We start from the raw sequence: 21,448 nt of genomic DNA, 5'->3' as shown, positions 1-21,448 counted from the left end.
TTAATGTACTAGGAGCTAGGGATTCAAAGAAAGGTTAAAAAAAAAAGCCAGCCCTTCTTACTGAGCTTTTTCATTTTTCTGTAGACTATGAATGGCTTTGGTTTCTGCCCTCAAAGAATTTATTATCTGAGGGTAGAAAAAAGAAGATTAGACAAGGAAACTGGTAACTCTAATATGTATCAATAGTTCCACATAGTACATAGGGCAAGTTTAACAGTTTATAGATTCAGGGAAAAAAATTTCTGATAAAGCAACTTCAGGACTTTAGACTTTGATAATTTTGCTAATATACCCAGTGCTAGCAAACTTCAATTCAAAACTGTTGTGGTTTTGTTTGTTTTTTTTTTGGTTTTGGTTTGGTTTTGGTTTTGTACCATAATAACTACCATGGAATGTATATTTTAGATGTTTAGTAAGTGCTTCTTGAATTGAATTTTGAAGAACTGTTGAGATTGGGAAAGTCATATCTTAGACTTCCTTCACCCCCATGATTAACAAAACTTTATCAAATAGTATTCCTTAGTCTCTTAGTCTTGGGTTAAATTGGAGTTGATCTTGAAATAGGGAGAAACGTTTCATGTTAAAAAAGGGGGGAGGAGAGCTTATTTGTGTTAATAGATTTAGAAATGGAAGAGAATTTGGTTACTCATAACTTATATCTTAGTCCAGCTCTCTCATTATAAAAATGAGTAAATCAGATTGAGAAGATGTTACATCACTTATTTTGAACCTTGCTGCCCTACCTGGTCTCCCAGTTCCACTGCTCTTTCCAGTGGACCACATTGAATATTAAAACATCAGTTCGTGGAGAGAATTTGATTTCCTGCAGCATCATGTTAAAACTGGATCTTTCCTGGGTTGGCAGAAGCATGTGTCCTGACCTCCGTGAAGGTTGTGGTGTGAGGTGTGTTAATGATCTGGCCACATCAGAGGCACACATCTCCTGCAGAAAGAACTTTGCCTGAACTTTTGTAGGCTACTTGGCACAGGTCCATAGTCAGATTAAGTGTAAAGACTTACTAATGACAGGTGTTCCCCTTTATCCTCTGGGCCTCATCCTTTCTCATCCTGTTGCAAAAACCTTGGCTACCCTTCTTTGGAAAGAAATGAAGTGCTGAGGCTCTAAAATGTGAAAAAGGGAAAAGAAGTGGGAATGGTTAGTTAAGTTGGGAAGGTGTTGACATCCTATCCTTCATCAGAGGTACCTAGCATGAACTTTATAGCAGCTGATCAAACTCACCAATGTGGTTAAAGTCAAGACAGATCTGGGCATTCTATTAAGGGAAGGCGATAAAGCTAACTGTGTTGGTGGACTTTGTGCTTTGAAGTTAACCATACCTATCATGGCTTCTTGCAAGTCAAGTGAAGGAATAAGACAACCTGATAGATATTTAACGAGAGATTATTTCTGGTGATTATAAGGATACAGAAATTGCAAATAAATCCCTGACCTTTCCTGAGCTTTGGATCAGTGAAAGAGCTGAATCACCTGCTAGTGGGGATTAAGTCCAGCTGTTTCCATATGGAGGGATTGTTCAGACTTTGTCTGTTATTAGCAAAGACTGTCCATTGGTGGCATTCTCCTCCCTTTAAGTTAAAGGGAGGCTACTTTCCTTCCTCAGGTACAGAGTGGGAGATGAAGCCTTATCTAACTTGTGAACCCCTTTGAGTGGAGGCTGGTCCTACTTGTCCAAATTTACATGTGCTCCAGTATTTATTACCTTGTTCATATTTGTTTCTTATAAAACCTACTAATCAATAGCACTCAATGTTTAGAAGGAAACTCAAACAATGACTCTGAAAGCCAAACTCCATCCCTAGGATGAGGGAGGTAATAATTTGTAACAGTGATAACCAGTTAACTGATCAATAACAGCAATAATAACAATAGATATTTGTATAGTTCATAATAGTTTGCAAAATACTTTACCTGCATGATTCCATTTGAGACCCACTTGAGACTAACTAGTAGGTTCCATGGAGAGTCATGAGTCCCATTTTATAGATGGGGAAACTGAAGCTTAGAGAAATGAATTGACTTACCTAAGATCATATCACTGCAAAATATCATAGGTGAATTTTGAATTCAAATTTTGCCAGTTCTCAGTCTTCTACATGATGACAAAATTTGGAGTCTTGTTTGTTGGTATTTGTTTGGTTTTGTCTTTTCTGTATTCTTAAAGGAAAGTGTCATTTAAGAGATTTTTCTGTATGGGTGGAGAATGATTCATATTTTTAATGTAATATTTTAACTTGTTCTATGGTGAAAAATACTATTAATCAAGAAATTTCCCCAGTTTTTATTTATTTGTTATAACTTGAAGAGAACTTAATTACAAATAACTTAGAGAAAAATAGTACTTCCCTCCAATCTTGGGCGGGGGGAAGTCAGCCACTAATTTGTGTTGATTTTCTAGATTGATTTTTCCCTCATGAAAGTGGTCTAGTGCTTTTTTCCTCAAAGTCAAGTTTGTATCCTTTGGTCCATCAAGACCTAGCCAGATTTCCAAGAATTTTGTTTTGTTTAACTCCTTATCTTTTTTTTTGGTAAGGAAATGGAGTTGACTTGCCTAAGGTCACACAGCCAAGTAAGTTTTATGTGTCCTAGGTTGGATTTGAACTCCTCCTAATTCCAGGGCCAGTACTTTATCTACTGTGCCACCTGTCCCATAGCTTTGCTCAGGGCCTAGGTTTGGGTTCATTTGAACCAAACATTCTCTTGTAAAATAGTTAAATGGTTTAATGGACCACCTTGCCTGAAAGGTGAGAAAAAATATTCTGGAATTTTTAACCTGGAGTTTAACCTGGGACATGTGATAAGATGGTGGCAGGTGAGGTGGAGCTGTGCCTCACCTTTGATTGCGAAGGTGAGACTCATCTCTCCCTCACTTGGCCACCCCCTCATTGCACATCTCTGAGTTTTAACTACTTTTATATATAAGCATGCGCGTGCATGCATGTGCACACACACACACACGCACACACACACACACCTTGTGTCTGTGTATAAACAAAAGTAGCTTTTCCATTCAAACTCCAAATGTAAGGGGCAGCTAGGTGGTGTAGTGGATAAAGCACCGGTCCTGGAGTCAAGAGTACCTGGATTCAAACTCCAAATGTTCCTGTCCTTAGACAATCCAACTTTTCTTTGTTCAAATAAATCTAAAAGACTTCATTTAGAAATTTTTACAGTTATGAACACTATAGAAAACTGAGTTAAGTCTTAGAAATAATTTTTCCCCTTTCCCCTGCACAAACCATAGGAATGAAAATTCACTCAGTTCCAGCAAGAATTCGACCAGTATGTTATTACTTTGTTTAAATTAAATTTGAAAAATGGCAGTGCCACAAGTTAATTGAGTTTTATATTAGTTAAAAATGCCTTAGATTTTACTTTTTAGGTTCCAGTCAGAAGCCTTGAGACATCATAATTTGCCCAACTTAAATATTTCATTTCTACTAAGAAAAGAACAGACTTGAGTTAGCCCCTTGCAACATGCCAGAGTAGAAAGAAGAATTCCTTGAATTGAAGGTGGCCTAAAGGGAAATGAAGATTATTTCTTTCTCTTTTCAATCTTCAAGACTAAGTGCCTTTATAATGAGAACACATGTTTTTCTTTTTTTCTTTGAGATGAGAATGGTTCTTGGAAATTTGCAGTTTCTTTTTTTGTTGGACTTTCAGAGTTAACAGACATTTTCGTGGTTTTTATCTTGGACTTCCCAAATGTGGCAAGTTGGGATGAAAAAAATTAATTTGAATTTAATAAAAGATCACTCTAAATTCTGCTTAGAGTTTTTTCTTTAAAAAATGAATTTATTGTCTCTGTGATGTCAAAACAGTGACAACCATTCTTCTCTTAAATCATTCGTTTAGTAGTCTTATCATAAGCCCATTAAATTTTCAACTTTGTCACTGAGGGTGTTTCATGTAGGTCATGACACTCAACAATCAAGTGTAAATTTATAAAGATCACTTTGTGTTTTCCTTGATGGAAGGAGACTGTTGGATTTCAATGGTCATCCACACCCTAGGAATGAACTCCATGGGGGTGATGGTGTCAATTTTGTTGATTATTTTCTGAATGACATTGGAGGCTCTGGAAGCAAGATAACAGGAGTTAAAGATCTTTTAGTATCAATTCTCTCACCTGGCTTGCCCTGGCCTCTTCTTGGTTGTCTTTTCTTGGTTACCTCCTCAGGTTAGCTGAGGTGTTCTGTGGTACTTCAATTTCCCTCTGGTCTTTTTTCCCTTTTCTGTCATCTGAGGAGAGTTGTCTGCCTCTCTCCTCAATTGGGTATCATGTAGTTCTTTTGTATGCCTCCAGCTAGATCTTTTTATTATTACTTCTCTTTCATTTCTGAATCTCTCTCCTGCAAGGAAGCCATCCCTTTTAAAAAAGACTGAACCAACACAAACACAGGGCCTGTATTTTATTTTTTTTTGTATGCTCAGTGATTTAACACAGGCACATAGCATGTACTTAATAAATATTTATTTACCGATTGATTGACTGACTGAAAGAGAAAAGCTTTTGTTTTTTAAATGAAGAAAAGAGGGGAAATGATTCAACAAACTCAGTGAACTAATGAAGTGTGTCGTGGTTTATGTTATATTCTACTCCCATAGTTCCTCACCCTCTGCAAAGAAGGACAAGCGAAGGAGTGTTTTCTCAACTCTTTCCAGGAATCTTAATATTTCCTTTCCTTTTTTTCCCCTGCAATTTTAAAGTGTGTCTTCTCACGAGTCTTTGAATTCTGTCTATTCAGGATATTTTATGGTACAGTGCTATTCTTTACATTCATGCATCCTACTTGCTTTAGCCATTCTTCAGTCTTTGGACATTTGCTTTGTTTCCAGGTCTTTTCTGGTTTGTTTTTGCCACAAAAAAAAGGTGTTGCTTTAAATATTTTGTTATCTATTCTGCATTTCTTTGAGTACCTTGACTACCTAACAGCATACCATAAATTATTATTTTTAAAAGATCTTTATCAATATCTTTGGAATTTTTAAAAAACAATTTTATATATATATATATATATACACTTTTAACTTTGTTTTTTTAAGTTCCAAATTCTCTCCCTCCTTTTTTCCATCACAATCATATACCATAGCTTGTTCAGCCATTCCCCAATTGATGACATCTGTTCAATTTCCAATTCTATGCCACCAAAAAAAGAACTACTGTAAATATTTCTGTACATACAGGTCTTTCTCCATTTAAAAAAAATTTCTTTGAAATAAAGATCTAGTAAGACTATTGGTTTTATAGTCTTTTGGGTATAATTCCAAATTGCCTCTAGAATGTTTGAATCAGTTCACAATTCCACCAATAGTATCTTAGTGTTCCAGTTTCCCATATTCCCTCTCACATTGGTCATTTTCTTTTTCTGTCTTATTAGTTAAATTAGATAGGTGTGATGTGATGTCTCAGAGCTTCTCTAATGGTGATTTAGAGCACTTTAAAATTTGACTATAGATAGCTTTGATTACTTCATCTGAAATTTCCTGTTCCTATCCTTTAACCATTTATTGGCTGGGAAATGACTCATTTTTATAAATGGGACTTAGTTCTCTATATATTTAAGAAATTAGACCTTTATCAGAGAAACTTGCTTAGAAAATTTTTTTTACAATTATGATTATTATTTTCCTTTATCCTATTTCCCTCTGTTTATTCTACTCTCTCCTTTCATTGTTTCTTCTCAACTTTTTTGCTTCTGATCAATCACCACTTCCCTCAGTCTATTCTCCTCTTCTCTTTCTGTTTCTCTTCCCCTCCCCTCCCCTGGCTTCATGGTATTTGACTTTTTTTTCTGACTGAATGCAATATTTTCTCCCTTACCTGGAAACTCTGGGTTTTCATCTTGGGATCTTGTTTAATAGATGATTAGTGGATTTTTTCCTTTTCTTTTTTATCCTCTGGTGCAGGGAAATTTTTCTTGATAATTTCTTTTAAGATGTTGACCACACTCCTTTTTTAGGTAATCCAATTATTCTTAAATTATCCCTCCTGGATCTATTTTTCAGGAGAGTTATTTTTCCAATGAAAAATTTCACATAGTCTTCTTTTTTCATCCTTCCAGTTTTATTTTATTGTTTTTTTGATGTTTCATGGAATTATGAGTATCCATTTACCCAATTTAAGGAATATTTTCTTTAGGTAACTTTGTACCTTCTTTTCCATTTGCCAAGTCTACTTTTTAAGGAGCTTCAGTCAATTTTTCTGTCTCTTTTATAATTTGACCTCTTCTGTTTGTTAAGATATTATTTTCTTTTGCTTCTTTTACCAACTTGTTGATTTTTTTTTGCATCACTTTCATTTCTTATTCCTGTTTCTCCTCTTTTGAATACTTGCAGGAATTCTTTTTTTATTAGCAGTTATGATTTCTTACTATTGCCTACCATTCTATTTCCCCTTTGTTTATTCTACTCTTAAGTGTTTTTTCTTCTCAAACGTGTTGTGCTTCTGTTCACCATATCCCTCAATCTACTCTCTCCTCATTTTCCTGTAGATAGATTTCTTTATTACAAAGTTAAGATAGGATAAGAGAAGAAAAAGAAAAAAAAATAGGAGGAGAGGTGCAGTCACTGTTCCCCTGGCATGTGAATGTGACACATACTGGCATATGATCAGCAGCACATTTTTCCACACTGGAACTAGGACCAACTGTATGCTCTAGTCTTCTCTGGCTCCTCTTCACCCTAGGACTGTGTCCAGAACTGTGTTTTGACAATGCAGTGGAGTCCTGCACTCACCATCAAGGGTTCCCCTGTAGAAGCCACATTGTAGATTTAGTAGCTCTGAGGCTTGTTGCTGGCCCATGGAGGGTGGTCTGTACTGGACCAATGTTATCCACTCTTAACCTCTCTGCAGACTGTCTATGGGTTGATAAATTGTTTTGGCTCATGCTTTTTTGATTGTTCTGCTCTAGAATTCTCTTTAAGGCATTATTTTTAAAGTTGTTTGGAGGTCAGCCTAATGGAGTCCTTACCTATACCCTAGTAGCCTTTGTTTTTAACATCACCTAGATTTCCCTCTTTATCCCCCCCCCCCCCCCCAGAGAGCCTCCCTTATAACAAAGAATTTCATCTTGGGTTTTTTTGTTTGTTTGGTTTTGTTTTTTCAAGACAATGGGGTTAAGTGACTTGGCCAAGGTCACACAGCTAGTCTGAGACTGGATTTCATCTGGCCCTCCTGACTCCAGGGCTGGTGCTCTAGCCACTGTGCCTGCTACCTAGCTCCATTACCAAGGGTTTTTAATAAATAATACTCAGTTATTAAAAATGAATGAAAGGGAGTTTTCAAGTTGAAAGCCATGTTAATGAATGCTGACTTATATCCCCTCTCTTTATTGGGAAGTTAAATGTATTTTATTTTTGAATAGTCTGCCAGTAAACTAACATTTATTAAATACCTATCTGTTTGCTAGATACTATGGATTACAAAGAAAGTTAAAAAATAGTTCTAGATCTCCAGGAGTCTATAGTCTGATGGGGACTAAGCAGAAATCACATCATGATATTGGTTCCAATAGCTGTTTAAAAAAAAAAAATCTTTCTTTTTTTTTTTTATTTTCAGCTGCACAGTTGGATACCATTGGCTTCAGCATAATCAAGAAGTGCATCCATGCTGTGGAAACCAGAGGTAAAAGAGCTTAACAGATGGCATTGTTCTCTATGAAGGTTGCACAGTTGTTTGTAGCATATTACCTGCTACCTGCTGTTTCCCAATTTTAAGTGATTCGTTAACTGCCAGAATCACGACATATATCATGGAATTTCAGTCCATCTAGTCCAACCATGCCAGAATCTCCCCCTCATTCCTCCTCAGTCCAAAAGTAACCGTCTATCTTTGGTTTGAGCACTTCCACACTGGGGAATCCATTACTTCCCAAGCAAGCCCATTCCATTCTAGGACAGCTATAGTTGTTAAGAAGTCAGTCTCAACACCATTGGCCCTCATTCAGGAGGATGCTCTTAAATTGTGGTACCCAGTTCCAGACATATGAATACTGCAAGTAGAGTTTGATCATGGCATAGGACCATCACCATCTTTTATGAAAGCCAGTTTAGTCAGCAAGCCATATGTCACCATATTAATCAATACAAAAAAAGACCACTTCTCAGAATGATAATTTTACTACAAATTAAATAAAGTTCATAAAGTTACAAAAGAAATCAATTATTTTGAAACACAGCTATGAAAATACTAACAACAGAAGTTTATAGACCTCAGCTTAAGAAGGCTCATACTAGAAAGACCCAAAGTATCTGGTATTGGAGGAGAGATTAGAGCATGAAATCATTCAATGAACCTTGTACCCTAGCCTTTCTGAACACATTGTCAACTCTATAGGTTCTAATAAAAATTATCATTAACCCATAAGATCTGGTACTCTATGCATTTTGGACTAGAATATTAATAAACAAAGCCCATTAGTAACAAAGCCTAATAGAGTGGTTTTGAATGAGTGACTACATATCTAGTTATTCACTTCTTCTTGACTTTGTTTTACTCATCTCAAATGAGACACAGTATTGCCAAAGAGATAGAAAGAAAGGAAGGAAGGAAGAATATAGATTTATATGAAATTTTTGTTTTCTTTTTGGTAAGACAATTTGGATGAGGTGACTTGCCCAGGGTCACACTGTTAGTGTCAAGTATTTGAGAATGTATTTAAACTCAGGTCCTCCTGACTTCAGAGCTTGTGCCACCTAGCTCCCCTGATTTTAAAACTGTGAAAGGAAAAAAATTGATTTTTAATAAAAGCTGCGGGAAGACAGTCTCCACTTTCAAGGATTTTACATTCTAACAAGGAAAGACAACATAGGCACCTGGAGAACAAGGGTTGGGGAAAGGTATGTCTGTGTGCCCACTGAAGAAAAAATCTGTTTTGGGAAAGAAGTGAGCAAGACTGACAGGCTTTCTTAAAAAATGATTCTAGGCCTTTGGAGAAGATGACACTGGGATGGAGGTAGAATATGAAGATTGTGAAGGAAAGCCAGGCAATAAGAAACTGGGCTATTAATCTTATTATTATCCTATGTAGTAATTCATTATTTCCCAAATTATTTGACATCATTTTAGAAATACTAGTCATAGAGAAAAGAAAAATTAAGGAAATAAACTTTGGCAAAGAAGAGTGTAAACTATCACTTAAAGGAACATGATGATATTAATTCAAGGTCTTAAACCAAAAAATAAAGGAAAGAAATAACTTTATTCCTATTCCTTACTTTGTTATGATAAAACCAGGGGAGAAAATACGTATTTTTATATATTGCTAATAGAAACAAAGAGAAATATTTGAAAAACATGCTATTTATGTTCTTTTTAATAGTGTAAAATTGCATAAAACAGTTGGAGTTAACCTAACAAGAAATTGTAAAGCCTCTGTAAAAACGATCAACTCTGAAACAGTTTTGAGAGAATCAATATATACCTTTTGAGCCAGTACTCTTCAAGATAGGTACTATTAATATCGTTTTTTTTACAGTTGAGAAAAGTGAGGCAGACAAATTATATTTACTTGCTCAAAGAGTCACAAAGCTAGTATCTGAAATCATATATGAACTCCAGTCTTCTTGACAACCCCCTAACTGACTCTGATGAGTGAGAAAACAAATGAGATCATCAAGCAGAAAAGTTTACTTTCAAATCTCAAATTATTTTGGAAAGTGTTAACTATAAAATTTCTAGTACTGAATTTTTAAAAATAGAAAAAATAGATCATTGAAACAGTATAAAAATCCAAAATTAGAGCCAAAGGCAACTAATGGGTAAATGTTTTATACAATTTACAGGACAGCATAGAAATGAATTTTGACTTCAAGGAAAAATTTGATATCTGGTCAAAAATAGAATTAGGCCAGTACTCAATAGCATATATATAATACATATATATGTGTGTGTGTGTGTGTGTGTGTGTGTGTGTGTGTGTGTGTGTGTGTATATTCCTGTCATTTTGGAATCTATCATATTTAGGTTGGAGCTGTGGTTTCCTACAGTTACTTTAGAAATTGGACTAGTCAGGATGGTTGACTGGGTGACTCCCCCACCCCCCTGTTCTTTGTATCTGCAGCAAGGGCAGCCCAGTGTCTGGTATCTAGTAGGAACTTCATTAATGCTTATTAATTGATTGTCTCAGAGACTATAGCCCTGTAAAATAGTGTCACAAAATTCAGTGACTATCACTCCTTCCGTGAACTGAGGTGAGTCACTCATTGTATCTTAGCTTTAGATTCATCTTCTCTGTAGTTGAATGGGTTGGAGTCTAATACCTTTAGTAGCTGCAGATCACCCTATTTTACCCATATATTTTAGATACCCATAGCTCTTGAAGGGTCTGTGACTCTGGAATTTGCTATTTGAAAACTAAACACATTAATGTCTTAATACTTGCATCTTCTAAGACCCTGTCATTTTTGGCCATGATGTATCTTCCATTGACTCAAACATAATTTATTGCTATGCTCTGAAATGTCTTATAGATAGATAGACAGACAGAAAATAGCAGAGACTACAACTCTTGGTTAAAATTCTCCTTCTCTACTAAGTAGAACCATGACTATTTTTTACTCTTCCTGCTATAAACATCTGTTTCTTCAAATGTATAGATATAAATGAATAAAAAGGGACTAATATTTGTTGAATCATTTAGATAACCATTTTACAATGAACATCCAAAAGGTAAATAAAATAAAAATTATTGAAATCCTTTCAGTAGAAATAGGGTTGTGCTCTCAGAATGTTGAATGCACCATCAGAAGATAATCGTATTTTTCCATTCTAAGGCTGTTGTTGATTAGTTGAGATTTGTATTTCTCTAGTTTGTTTTGCTTGATTTGTTTTCTCTTTGAAGGAGTTCAACTGGAAGGGGATTATATTTTTCTGTGGTTTAAAAAAATCCAAAAACAAAAAATCCAAAGACATCAATCAATTAAAAAAAAAGTAAACCCTAAGTAGTTCTTTCCTGATACTGAATAAAAAATAAGGTGATATTTTCAAAGTTCTTAAATATTATATAGGCAAAACATTTATATAACAAAGGTATAGATTTCCTGACCACTAAGCTAAGTTCTTAATAAGTTGTTTCTTTTAAATACCCAACTATATATGATTTGGCCACCATTTGCAAAACTGAGCATGTCATCACCATTAAGTATTTCACATCCTGGTATTACAGAATGGCATCATAAAAATAAAAATGTAACTCTTTTTACTTAACACTGTTGTTGACTGCAGATACATATATATTTATTTATAATATACACATAGGAGTATACGTGCATTCTTATATATTTGTATAAATAATACACATATATTCTTGCTATTATTGCTGACATCTTTCAGCTTGTCCAGATGCTACCTCTGGCAGGGGAGGTTGGAGATCTCTTTCACCTCTGATTACCAGGCTTACACCAGGGTTATAGCGTGTAGCCCATCCATGAAATTCTAGACAGCTGTACCAAATCCCATCCATCCCTTCCCCAGCAGCAGGGCTGAGTGACAAGATGCTTTAATTAGAGCAGCTATTAGGAAGGCTGAGGAAATGAAAGAAATGCATTAGGTTGCATTAGCCTTATTTGTGCATTGATGGTCCTCTAATTAAATCGGAATCTTTTTCTTTTCCCAGGGATCAATGAGCAAGGACTCTACAGAATTGTTGGCGTCAACTCTAGAGTCCAGAAGTTGCTGAGTGTTTTGATGGGTGAGTGCCATAGCCGCTGGCTCTGAGCAAAAGTGGCTGGTAGGGTTGTTTTGGGAAAGTATGGGGAGGAGGGTGAAGAAGGGGAAGAACCCAACCCTTCTGGGATGAAATATTTATTGATTGGAAATCAGGGCCTAGAGGGGGATGTAAGCAAAAAAAGAAACAAAGAAAGAAAAATGAAAATTGTGTCAGGTTCCTGGCCCCCTCACCCCCCCACCCCCACCCCTCCAGCTCTCCTTTTTGATAGCTAGAGAGGGCTTTGGCTATGAATATCTCTGGTTATTCCCAGCTGGTCTTGCCATAATTTCTGTTACAGACTTTAAAAACATGCCAGAGCTTGGATTCCTTTTTTCTCTCCCACATTAGAGCCTGGGGACATAGACAGGAGTACCACACCCTTACTGGTGGAAGACAGCTGCCCTTGGCCTATTGCCTTTACCATGGGATCCATAGCCCATATGGCCCCTCCCTTCTTTGTCTTTAATTGGCTGTGACTCCTACCTATGAAGTAGATCAGGTATTTATTGATTCCACAGTTGGTGCCTCAGCAAGGGGATCAGTGTGATAAATTAATCAGCATGCCTTTATTTTGTGCCTTCCTTCTGTGTTCCAAGAAGAGGCAAAACGCCTTAGTCCCTGTCCTCAAGGAACTTTCATCTTGGAAAAGAAGAGCTACTCCTATAAGTAGCAGAGACTGCAAACTAGATCTTCTTGGTAGGGAGGGGCACTAGCACCTTGGTCATAGGATGACCAGGAAAGACTTTATTTCATGTAGGAAGGAAAACTTGAGCCGAGCTTTGAAGGAAGCTATAGAGTCTAAGAGACAAAAATGAGGGGAGGGAATCTAGGCATGGGAGACTACCTATATAAAGGCAGATATGGAGACTGGGATGTGCACAACAGAGGAATAATATATAATATTGTGGCAAGCAGCAGATAGAGAAGGTCTTTAAATGCCAAACAGTCTAGAGGTAAAGACATTGGTGCTTCTTGAGGAGATCAATGACATGCTTATTATACTTATATTTTTGGAATATCACTTTGACAGAGGAGAGCAGAGAGTCTCACTGGGCAGGGCAATTAGGAGGCCATTGCACCAATTTAGTCAAGAAATGGTTAGAGCCTGTTTGAGTGGAGCAAAGAGGATGTTTCTAATTACAGGAACTATTTTTTCACAGAATAACTTTACTGTCCTTTAACTAGTGAGATTCTATCACATAACTGCAAAACTGAGTTTACTTCAATGGATAATCCCTTTGACCCCATCTCCTAGCCTACTACATACTCCTCTGTAGTGTAAGCAGCAGAACTCAACCTACATTTTCTTCTTCCCTCCTCCTCCGCCCCGTATGGATAGCAAATAGCAAAACAAAACCTTCATCCCACTCCACATGTTCAGTATTCAAATCAGAACCCCAATGAGCTAACGGGCCAAATGTGCTTAGGCTGCAGATTTCCTATATTTTTAGACATGAATGCAGCCAACACCAGTGAATAACAGATTTAAATGGCAAACAGATCAGGTTTCCGAGATTGTTGACTGTGATATTCTTCAGTATAAGCACTTTTACAGCAACACTTTTATAGATGGCGCTGCTGCTTATGGTCCTAGTTTGATGCTCTAGGCAGGGACATACCACTTATGTCAGAATCCCTCACTCACTTTAGTGAAACAAATTCTGTTGGGGGGAAAAATCATGGTTTCTTATTGTTTGTGTCTCTCATAATGGGCTAAATTTACCTCTCCTGTCCCTCATCTCCTCACCTAATATACTTCCCTCTTTTTAAAGTAAAGTATTCAATAAATAAAAATATTGAAAATATCACTTCCCTTTCCCATTAAATCCTTCCTTTCTCTCCTAGAGAGGCTAACCAAAAATAAAAAAAAATAACCAAATAAATTAGCAAAACCAACACTGAAAAGGCTTGACATTCTCCTTCTATGGAAAGAAATGGGAGGAGGTGCTTTCCTAGATTTCCTTTGAAACTAAGGTTAGTTATTAAGTTCCATTTGTTTACTGTGATTTAATTTACTTTGTTGTCATTGTATATGTTGTTTTCATGTTTATGTATCACTTTTTTCTGCAGCTCAGTAGAATTCCATCATGTTTAGCTATTCCCCAATCAATGGGCATCTACTGCGTTTCCAATTTTTCACTGTAAGCCAAAAAAAAGTGTAAATGAGGACTTTAAAAAATATCATTAACCTTCTAGTGGAATATGTCTTGCGATAGTATCTCTGAGTTAAAGGATGAATATTTTAGTTATTTTTGTCATATAGTTACAAATGGGTTTCTAAAACATTTGGACCATTTTTTCAGTTCCACCAATAGTACATTAGCATGTTTTTCTTTTCACAACCCCTCCAACATTGACTAATGCTTCCTATCTTTTGTCCTCTTTGCCAATTTACTTTGATTTGCAATTTTCTTATTAATAATTTGGAGCATTCTTTCATGTGGTTGTTAATAACTTTCAATTCTTTTTAGAAATGTTTGTTTATATCCTTTTATTACTTATTTATTGAGGAGTGAGTGTTTAGTGTTTGCTCATATCAATTTCATATCACATTTATTCATTTCAAAAGTCCTGGTAAAACCCTATTCTATCATTAATCTTCAGTGAAATTGATGTTTAAACCATAACTATTCCTTTATCTTAGAAATTTTAGTTCAACTTGTAGGTGTTGACTTTGAGAAATTTTAATGGTAGCCACTTGAGTAGCTAAGCCTTAGTTAAGACTCTTTGCAGGGGTGAGGAACTTTGGCTTTTTAGGCAGTTCCATGACATGTGTCAATCAAGGGTAACTGAAGTCATTGAACTAAACAAGAACAGGTGTGTGAAAGAACCTTGTTTCTCTCACTGATATTCTGGTTGAGTCTCAGACCAGGTATTTGTCTACTATCTACCTCAGAATGATTAATGTAATAACTTGCCCCTCTGAATTGTTGTGAAAAATAAGCAGTAACTAGCTGGAAAACCCCTAGTGAACCCAACGTGTGAATATCAAGCATCAGAGCATCATGAGGACAGCTGTGCTGAGCTGACAGCTAAGCTCCCTCATCTGCCTGGTCTCTTTCTCATTTTCTATAGCTCTAGGCAGCACATCTCAGATCATAGTCTCAGATGAGGATTAACCAAAATTCACTTGGATCACCAAAACTAAAAGGTCAATCTTTCAGCTTGTCCTAGGTTTTCTACAAATGGGTATGGTGTGTGACCCGAATCTATGAGTAGCATACTAACAAGATATTTCAACCCAAATTTAGTCCTTACTTGTGACTTTTTCTCAGGATTCTCATCTTGACTCATAAAGGGGAATTTCTTGAGTGGAGGCGAGTATTATCTTTTTCCATTCTGATTGAAATTTTCTAATCCAGTGCACCTTTACCATTTCTTCAGAATACTTTTTTTGTTGTCTACATTCATAATTGAAGGAAATAATAAATTTCAACTAGAAATTAGTGAAAATAAAGTTGTAATTTTATTTTTCTAAGTGGACATGGACCCCCTAAAAATCTGTATGGCTCCTGAAATTCTTGATTTTGTCTAGCCAATTTCCTCATTTTGTAAATTGGAAATTGAGGTCCAGAAAGGTTAGTGATAACTAATAAGCCTAGTACTGAATCCACCTATAATCCCCCTATCTGCCCAGTTAGGTTGGCTTTGCCTGAGATCACATTGGAGACTGAATAGGAATGCAAATCCATTACTCTTTCCTCTTTGCCACCCTTCCACCTCAGTACCTTCAAGGTTTGAACATGTAGCACTCTTACATGAGACATAATTTAATATGGTTCATTCCATTCAGGAGCATTCTCTTCACATGCTGTTCTAGGACATTTCGACATTCTAATGTTCATGATGTTGCTTTAGAATTTTGATTAGGAACACACTTGGATTCAGTACCTGATAGTCTCAAAAGAGTTAGCAGTACATTACTCTTATTATTTCATAATAGGTTTTAATTAAGTAAGAACCAACAATCTGTTTTCTATACCCACATAAATTTGAGGACATTGCTTGGTAGACACCAACAAAGGCTACATACGACGAGAATCTTACTAAATATTGAAACTCCTCAGGAGATTGTGGTAGAATTTCTAGTAAATACAATTGTGGTCTCTTAACATACTAGTGTCAAACCAAAAAACTGACCTTTGATCTGGTTTCCGAGCAACAGAGGTCAATGGTCTTTAGAGACTGTAAAGGAGGGGGAAAGACTTCAAAATTCCTAGAAACAGAGGTTCTCTTGGGGACAGTTTTAAAACTTTGTAGATATAATGGAAAATGACTTAGCCAACATTCAATTTAGAAAATGTGTTTTGTAAACCAGCTGTTATCCTGTCCTAATGTGTATGTACCCAGACAACACATCTAACATGCAGTGTATACAACTTAGGCCAGTGTTTTCTTTCTTTTGCCATTGATTAAACTAATTAATGCTGAGAAGACAACATGGAAGGTATTAGAATCAGGAAATGCAGTGCTTTATAAATATTAACTTATATTAACATGCTTTCCCTTGCTCCATTTCCTTTTAATCAGACTATGGGCATCATATAGTACAGCACCCAGGGATCCTTTGGGTCTTGGCTTTTTTTTTACTACCTTTTTTCCAAGAATTAGCATCTGTGAGTCAACGTGGTCTAGTTAGAGAACTTTAGATTTGTAATTCGGAGATTTAGGTTCTGATCTGGCACCACCAGAGACAAGGAATATTTAATATTTTTGAATCCATAAAATAAATCTCTAAAAAGGGATAATACCACTATCTTCTTGGTTGTAGGGGAAATAAATGTTTGTTATTGTTAATAACTGAAACCAACTTTACATAATAGAGAACCATAGAGGAAATCATAAATTAGAGCTGGAAGGGAACTTTCCTAGTCATCTAATCCAACCCCCTCATTTTACAGATGAGGAAACTGGGATTCTCTCTAATAATGACTGGTTAATTAGGCAATCTTCATGTAGCCACAGCCAAATGATTGTAACACTTTTCTAAAGTGGAATAAATAACAATTACTTTCTACCTACTTACCTTTTAAGTCTTTCCCCAACTATTACTAAGAACCAAGTGTGGATTTTGCATTCCCTTCTCCCTCTTCCCTGCTTCTCTCCTCTGTTTTTGTTCTCTCTTCTAACTTTGCCTCTCCATTTCTTTCTCTTTCCTCCCCCCCTTTCCATTGTTGTAAAATATTCAGGGAGGTGGGTAATGGAGGAAAAGGAGATCTGAATAATATACAAACTGGAAAAATCAAATCTTCCTCCTCATTTATTTCTATGTTTGCTTATCTATGTACACCACCCCAGCTGAATGTAAGCTCTTTGGAAGCAAGAAATGTTCTTGAATAATCAATCGATTTGAAAATTCCTTGCAGTCATTAATATTGCAGACATTTGACCTTGCATTGCCAGATGAAGGGGAATTATACAAGAGCATGATTAAAATAAATGTGTTTTGCTGTGCCTAGGTACTGGGAGTAGATATACAGTTCAGACAAGCCGGGGTCCCTGTCCAAGTATTATATGGTAAAGGAATTTTATTGTTCAGTTGTTTTTGTTTTACTTTTTTTTCAGTTATTTCTGATTCTGTGACCTCATTTGGGATTTTCTTGGCAAAGATACTGATGTGGGTTGCCATTTACTTCTCCAATTCTTTTTACAAATGCTGAAACTGAGGCAAGCAAGGGTAAGGGACTTGCCCAAAGTGACACTACTAGTAAATATCTGAGACCAGATCTGAACTCAGTAAAATGAAATTTTGCATTTCAAGGAGTAGATGGAGATCAGGCAGCCATACAAGTTCACTTAACTTCTGGTTATCCATTATATTTCCTTATAAAAAGGAAACTGGGTCATTGGTGACACAAAAGAGGAAACCCTCTCTTGTCATACTGGTATGGGTCTTGGGGGGAAGTATCTCTGGATACTGATCTTACCTGAATTTGAAGGAATAACTTTTTTTAAAAAAATTACATTCAAGAGACATCTATTCGGGGCAGCTAGGTGGCGCAGTGGATAGAGCACCTGTGCCTAGGCACAGGAGGATCCGAGTTCAATTGTGGCCTCAGGCACTTTATAATTATCTAGCTGTGTGGCCTTGACCAAGCCACTTAACCCCATTGCCTTGCCAAAAAAAAAAAAACCCTAAATAAAAAAGAAACATCTATTAAGTGTTTGCTGTTATACCAGGCACCTTATATAAGAAATAGGAAAAAAAGCCAATCTCTACCCTCCAGTAGGTTGTTACTTGTCTGAGCCTCAGATCCTCTATCTAATTACATGATTTCTCTACTGAGATATCCCACTGGCACCATAACACTATAAACATGCGTCAAATTGAACTTGTTCTCTTTCCCCTAACCCTAATCTGAACTACTAAATGGCTGTCTTTACTTCTCTCTTTTCCCTTACTTCTCATATTTACATTTAATCATATCCTCTTGCCACTGCTACCACTGAAGCAAAGTTAAGTGACTTGCATAGGGTTACACAGCTAGTAAGTGCCTAAGGCCAGCTTTGAACACACATCATTGAGTTTTCCTTACTCTGAGACCAGTTCCCTATCTACTGTGTTACCCTAGCTAGCCATACTGCATAATTAGACTCAGTGTAAAGAAAAACTAACAGTCAAATTCACTCCAAACCAGAATAGATTACCTCGTATGATTATGTGACCCCCATCATGGAATCTACTTAAGAAGGGTTTTCTTGAAACGATTGCAATTCAGGTACGTGTTGGGATAAATTTCTAAGCTCCTTTGCAGTTCTGAAATTCCAATTCTGTAATTTGTGATGGAAAAAAGGAAGGGAACTCTACCAGTAAGCATTTGCTAAGCATGTACAGAGTCCTGAGTGAGATCCCTGATCTTAAGGGGCTTATATTTTCTTGGGAGAGAAGCGAAGTGCCTCCTGGCCAATACACTGATGGGGTAAAAAAACACTGAATTTGAGATGAAGAGTAGATTCTGCTTCATTTCTCATGGGTCTACTTCACTTAGGCCTTTCCCTACTCTAGCCTCCATTACACTGTCAAATTATTTGTGTGAATCTGACTGTGATACCCCTTCTATTTACTAAACCCCAGTGACTCCCTATGACCTCCTGCATCAGATTTAAAATCCTCTGCTTTTCAGTCCCTTTTCAGACTTGTCCCTGCCTGCTTTTCCAGTCTTCTTACCTTACATACCCCCTCCCTTGTATTCTGTAATCCAGTGACACTGGCCTCATTGCCTTTCCTTTCATATCAAATCCAGTCTCCCATTACCTTCAAACCTCTTCCACTGGTTGTCTCCTAATTTTTCCTGTTTTCCCTGCTTTCTTCAGTTCAAATTCTACTTCCCCCCACCTCCACCACCACAAGGCTTTCTCACCTGTTCCATCCTCTTCCCTAACTGATATTGCCTTCCTTCCCAATAATATTACCTCTCATTCATCCTCTGTATATTTTGTTTGCATGTTGTCTCTCCTAGTAGAATGTGAACTCCTTGAAACCAGAGACCATGGCTTCCCCCCCACCAATTGCAAGACTTTAGACAAATGCTTATTAATTGAGTGATTCATTTGTACCTCCATGAGGACATGGAGGTACCTCTGGCTTTCTGGATTGAATACCATTGCCAGCTAGTTATGAGAAAGGTATAAAGTAGGAAGAAAGGGTCTAAAGTCTGGAGAATGCCATAAATTCACTCCCCTCCTATTCTAGGCACAGCATATTCAGCTGCTTCTAGAGGCTTCAAAATGTCAAATGCAAGTTTGGGCCTTCAGCAGGGAGGTGTGGAAATTGGCAGCTCCTTCTGAAAAGAAAGTAGCTCAGGAGGCCTGGGTTTGGGCTGTATCGAAAATAGGATGAATTAAAATGCATGTACTTCAACCCTGAAGGATCCTTGCCTCATCAGTGCTATAAAAAGCCTTTTGGCTGGACTGTTATTTGAGTCTTGACTGTGATGTTACACTATATCCCTATGGTTGCAGTCCCTTTTTAAAGTGGATACTAATTGTTACTTTGCTAAATGTGGTTCAGTGAATAGCTCTGAGCTCCAAAACTTGCCAACTGGTTCTGTTTATCGTTGTTTGCTCTTCTTGAGTTGAAGCTCATTTGTTCCTCAGAGAAATGTACAGTAAGATTTGTCTTGAGTCCAGGACCAGCTACACTCCACAACCTGGTCGGGGGTAGGGAGTGACTTGTTTGAAGGAATATCACAGGCTGAATGAACTAAGCCCTCTGGCCCCCCCTAAATAAGTAAAGATTAATTTGTAAGAAGTATGAGATGGCAATTTGTGAGTGCAGAGGAGGGCTGATTTTAGGATCAGACCAGCCATGATATCTTTAAATTTCACAAAAAGGAAAAGAAAGGGTTCTTGTTCTGGGCTGTGTTTTTCTATGGCTCTAGATTGAGTTCTATCTCTTAGGCAAAAGTTGAAACTCTTAGGCAAAAGTTGAATCCCAGATAGGTTTTTGAAGAACAAAGAAATTTTTTTTAGGGTTTTTTTTTTTTTTGCAAGGCAAATGGGGTTAAGTGGCTTGCCTAAGGCCACACAGCTAGGTAATTATTAAGTGTTTGAGGTTGGATTTGAACCCAGGTACTCCTGACTCCAAGGCCAGTGCTTTATCCACTACACCACCTAGCCGCCACCAAAGAAAGTTTTATGGCACAGATCTCTCCCTGTTTGTTTTTCCCTGCTCAGGAAGAAGAAATTAATGGAAATACATACAAATACATGTTTGTAATAAGTTCTTATTGTTTATCAAGCTAAGTCAGCTCTGCAGAATCAAGTACAAAAATCAAAACAATCTCTGCTTGTAAAGAGCTCACCCATTTCCATGGGTGAGGCAACATATAAAAGAATTTTCATGTGAAGGATATATTGAAAGGCCTTGAACATGTGCCCAGCCATTGGGGTGAATAATATGGTCCAAGGGTCCTTGTCACCAGAATAGATGAGAAGATAAAAATACAGATTTTTTTTTCTGTCTGTTCTTGAAAACTCTTTAAGGCTCTATGTTTCCAATGGACTAGCCCATTTTTGTTTCCCATTCACTCTATAGTTCATCTCTTGATTGTGTGTCCTTGCACAAACTATCCCTTCCACCTCTACCTTTCTCCTTTATTCATTCATCCTTCTAGACTCTCTATCATCTTTCCAGGTGCTTCCCTCTACAGGAAGCCTTTCATTATGCCCCTCAGTTAAAATTGCCTCTCTTCAGATGTCTTTGTATTTATTTCCTATATTTTCTGCTGCTTCTCTTGTGTCCCTGTTGTCTCCACTCCTATTCCTTCCCCTTACCAGAATGTAAACTTCTTGAAGGCAAGAAATCTTTCATTTTTGTCTTTTTTCTAAGGCAGCTAGCACAGGACCTTCAGCATAGGTGTTTGTCCCCAGAGAGACTGGTGCTGTTGAGGGAGGTTTATTAGTTCCTTCATTATCCACAAACTGATCCAAACTTTCTTTAAGCCAACTGAGAAAAGTTTTCCTTGATGAGATTTAGTTGTTTTCCCACCATTCCTCATTAAGTTGGAAATTAAATGCTTTAGCAATGGAAAGAAAATTAGAGAATCAGGACCTAGGTCTGAATCCTCTCTCTGGGCAAGCTACTTAATTTCTTTGAGTTTCAATTCCTGCTTCAGTGAAATGAAGAGATGGAACTATAATAAGGACCTTGCTAACTCTAAATCATAAAATAATATAATTTTTTTCTGAGCAGGTAGATGGCCTGGAGTTAGGAAAA

At 36.9% G+C, this 21,448-nt stretch overlaps 1 protein-coding gene across 5 annotated transcripts in view; it reads left to right on the top strand.

Annotated features, from left to right (window-relative positions):
* ARHGAP26 (Rho GTPase activating protein 26) overlaps positions 1-21,448 on the top strand; it is a 504,960-nt gene that overhangs the window by 292,214 nt on the left and 191,298 nt on the right. For all 5 annotated transcript variants that reach the window (XM_074212710.1, XM_074212712.1, XM_074212709.1 and 2 more), the window contains exons 13-14: positions 7,581-7,646; positions 11,638-11,712. In XM_074212710.1, the coding sequence (XP_074068811.1) occupies positions 7,581-7,646; positions 11,638-11,712 (141 nt within the window). The remainder of the gene's footprint in view (positions 1-7,580; positions 7,647-11,637; positions 11,713-21,448) is intronic.

This window comes from Macrotis lagotis, chromosome 1, assembly GCF_037893015.1.
Source record: "Macrotis lagotis isolate mMagLag1 chromosome 1, bilby.v1.9.chrom.fasta, whole genome shotgun sequence".
In the NCBI taxonomy this organism is placed as follows: Eukaryota; Metazoa; Chordata; class Mammalia; order Peramelemorphia; family Peramelidae; genus Macrotis; species Macrotis lagotis.
The sequence above is the reverse complement of the archived record's forward strand: the minus strand, read 5'-3'. Positions and strand labels throughout refer to the sequence as shown.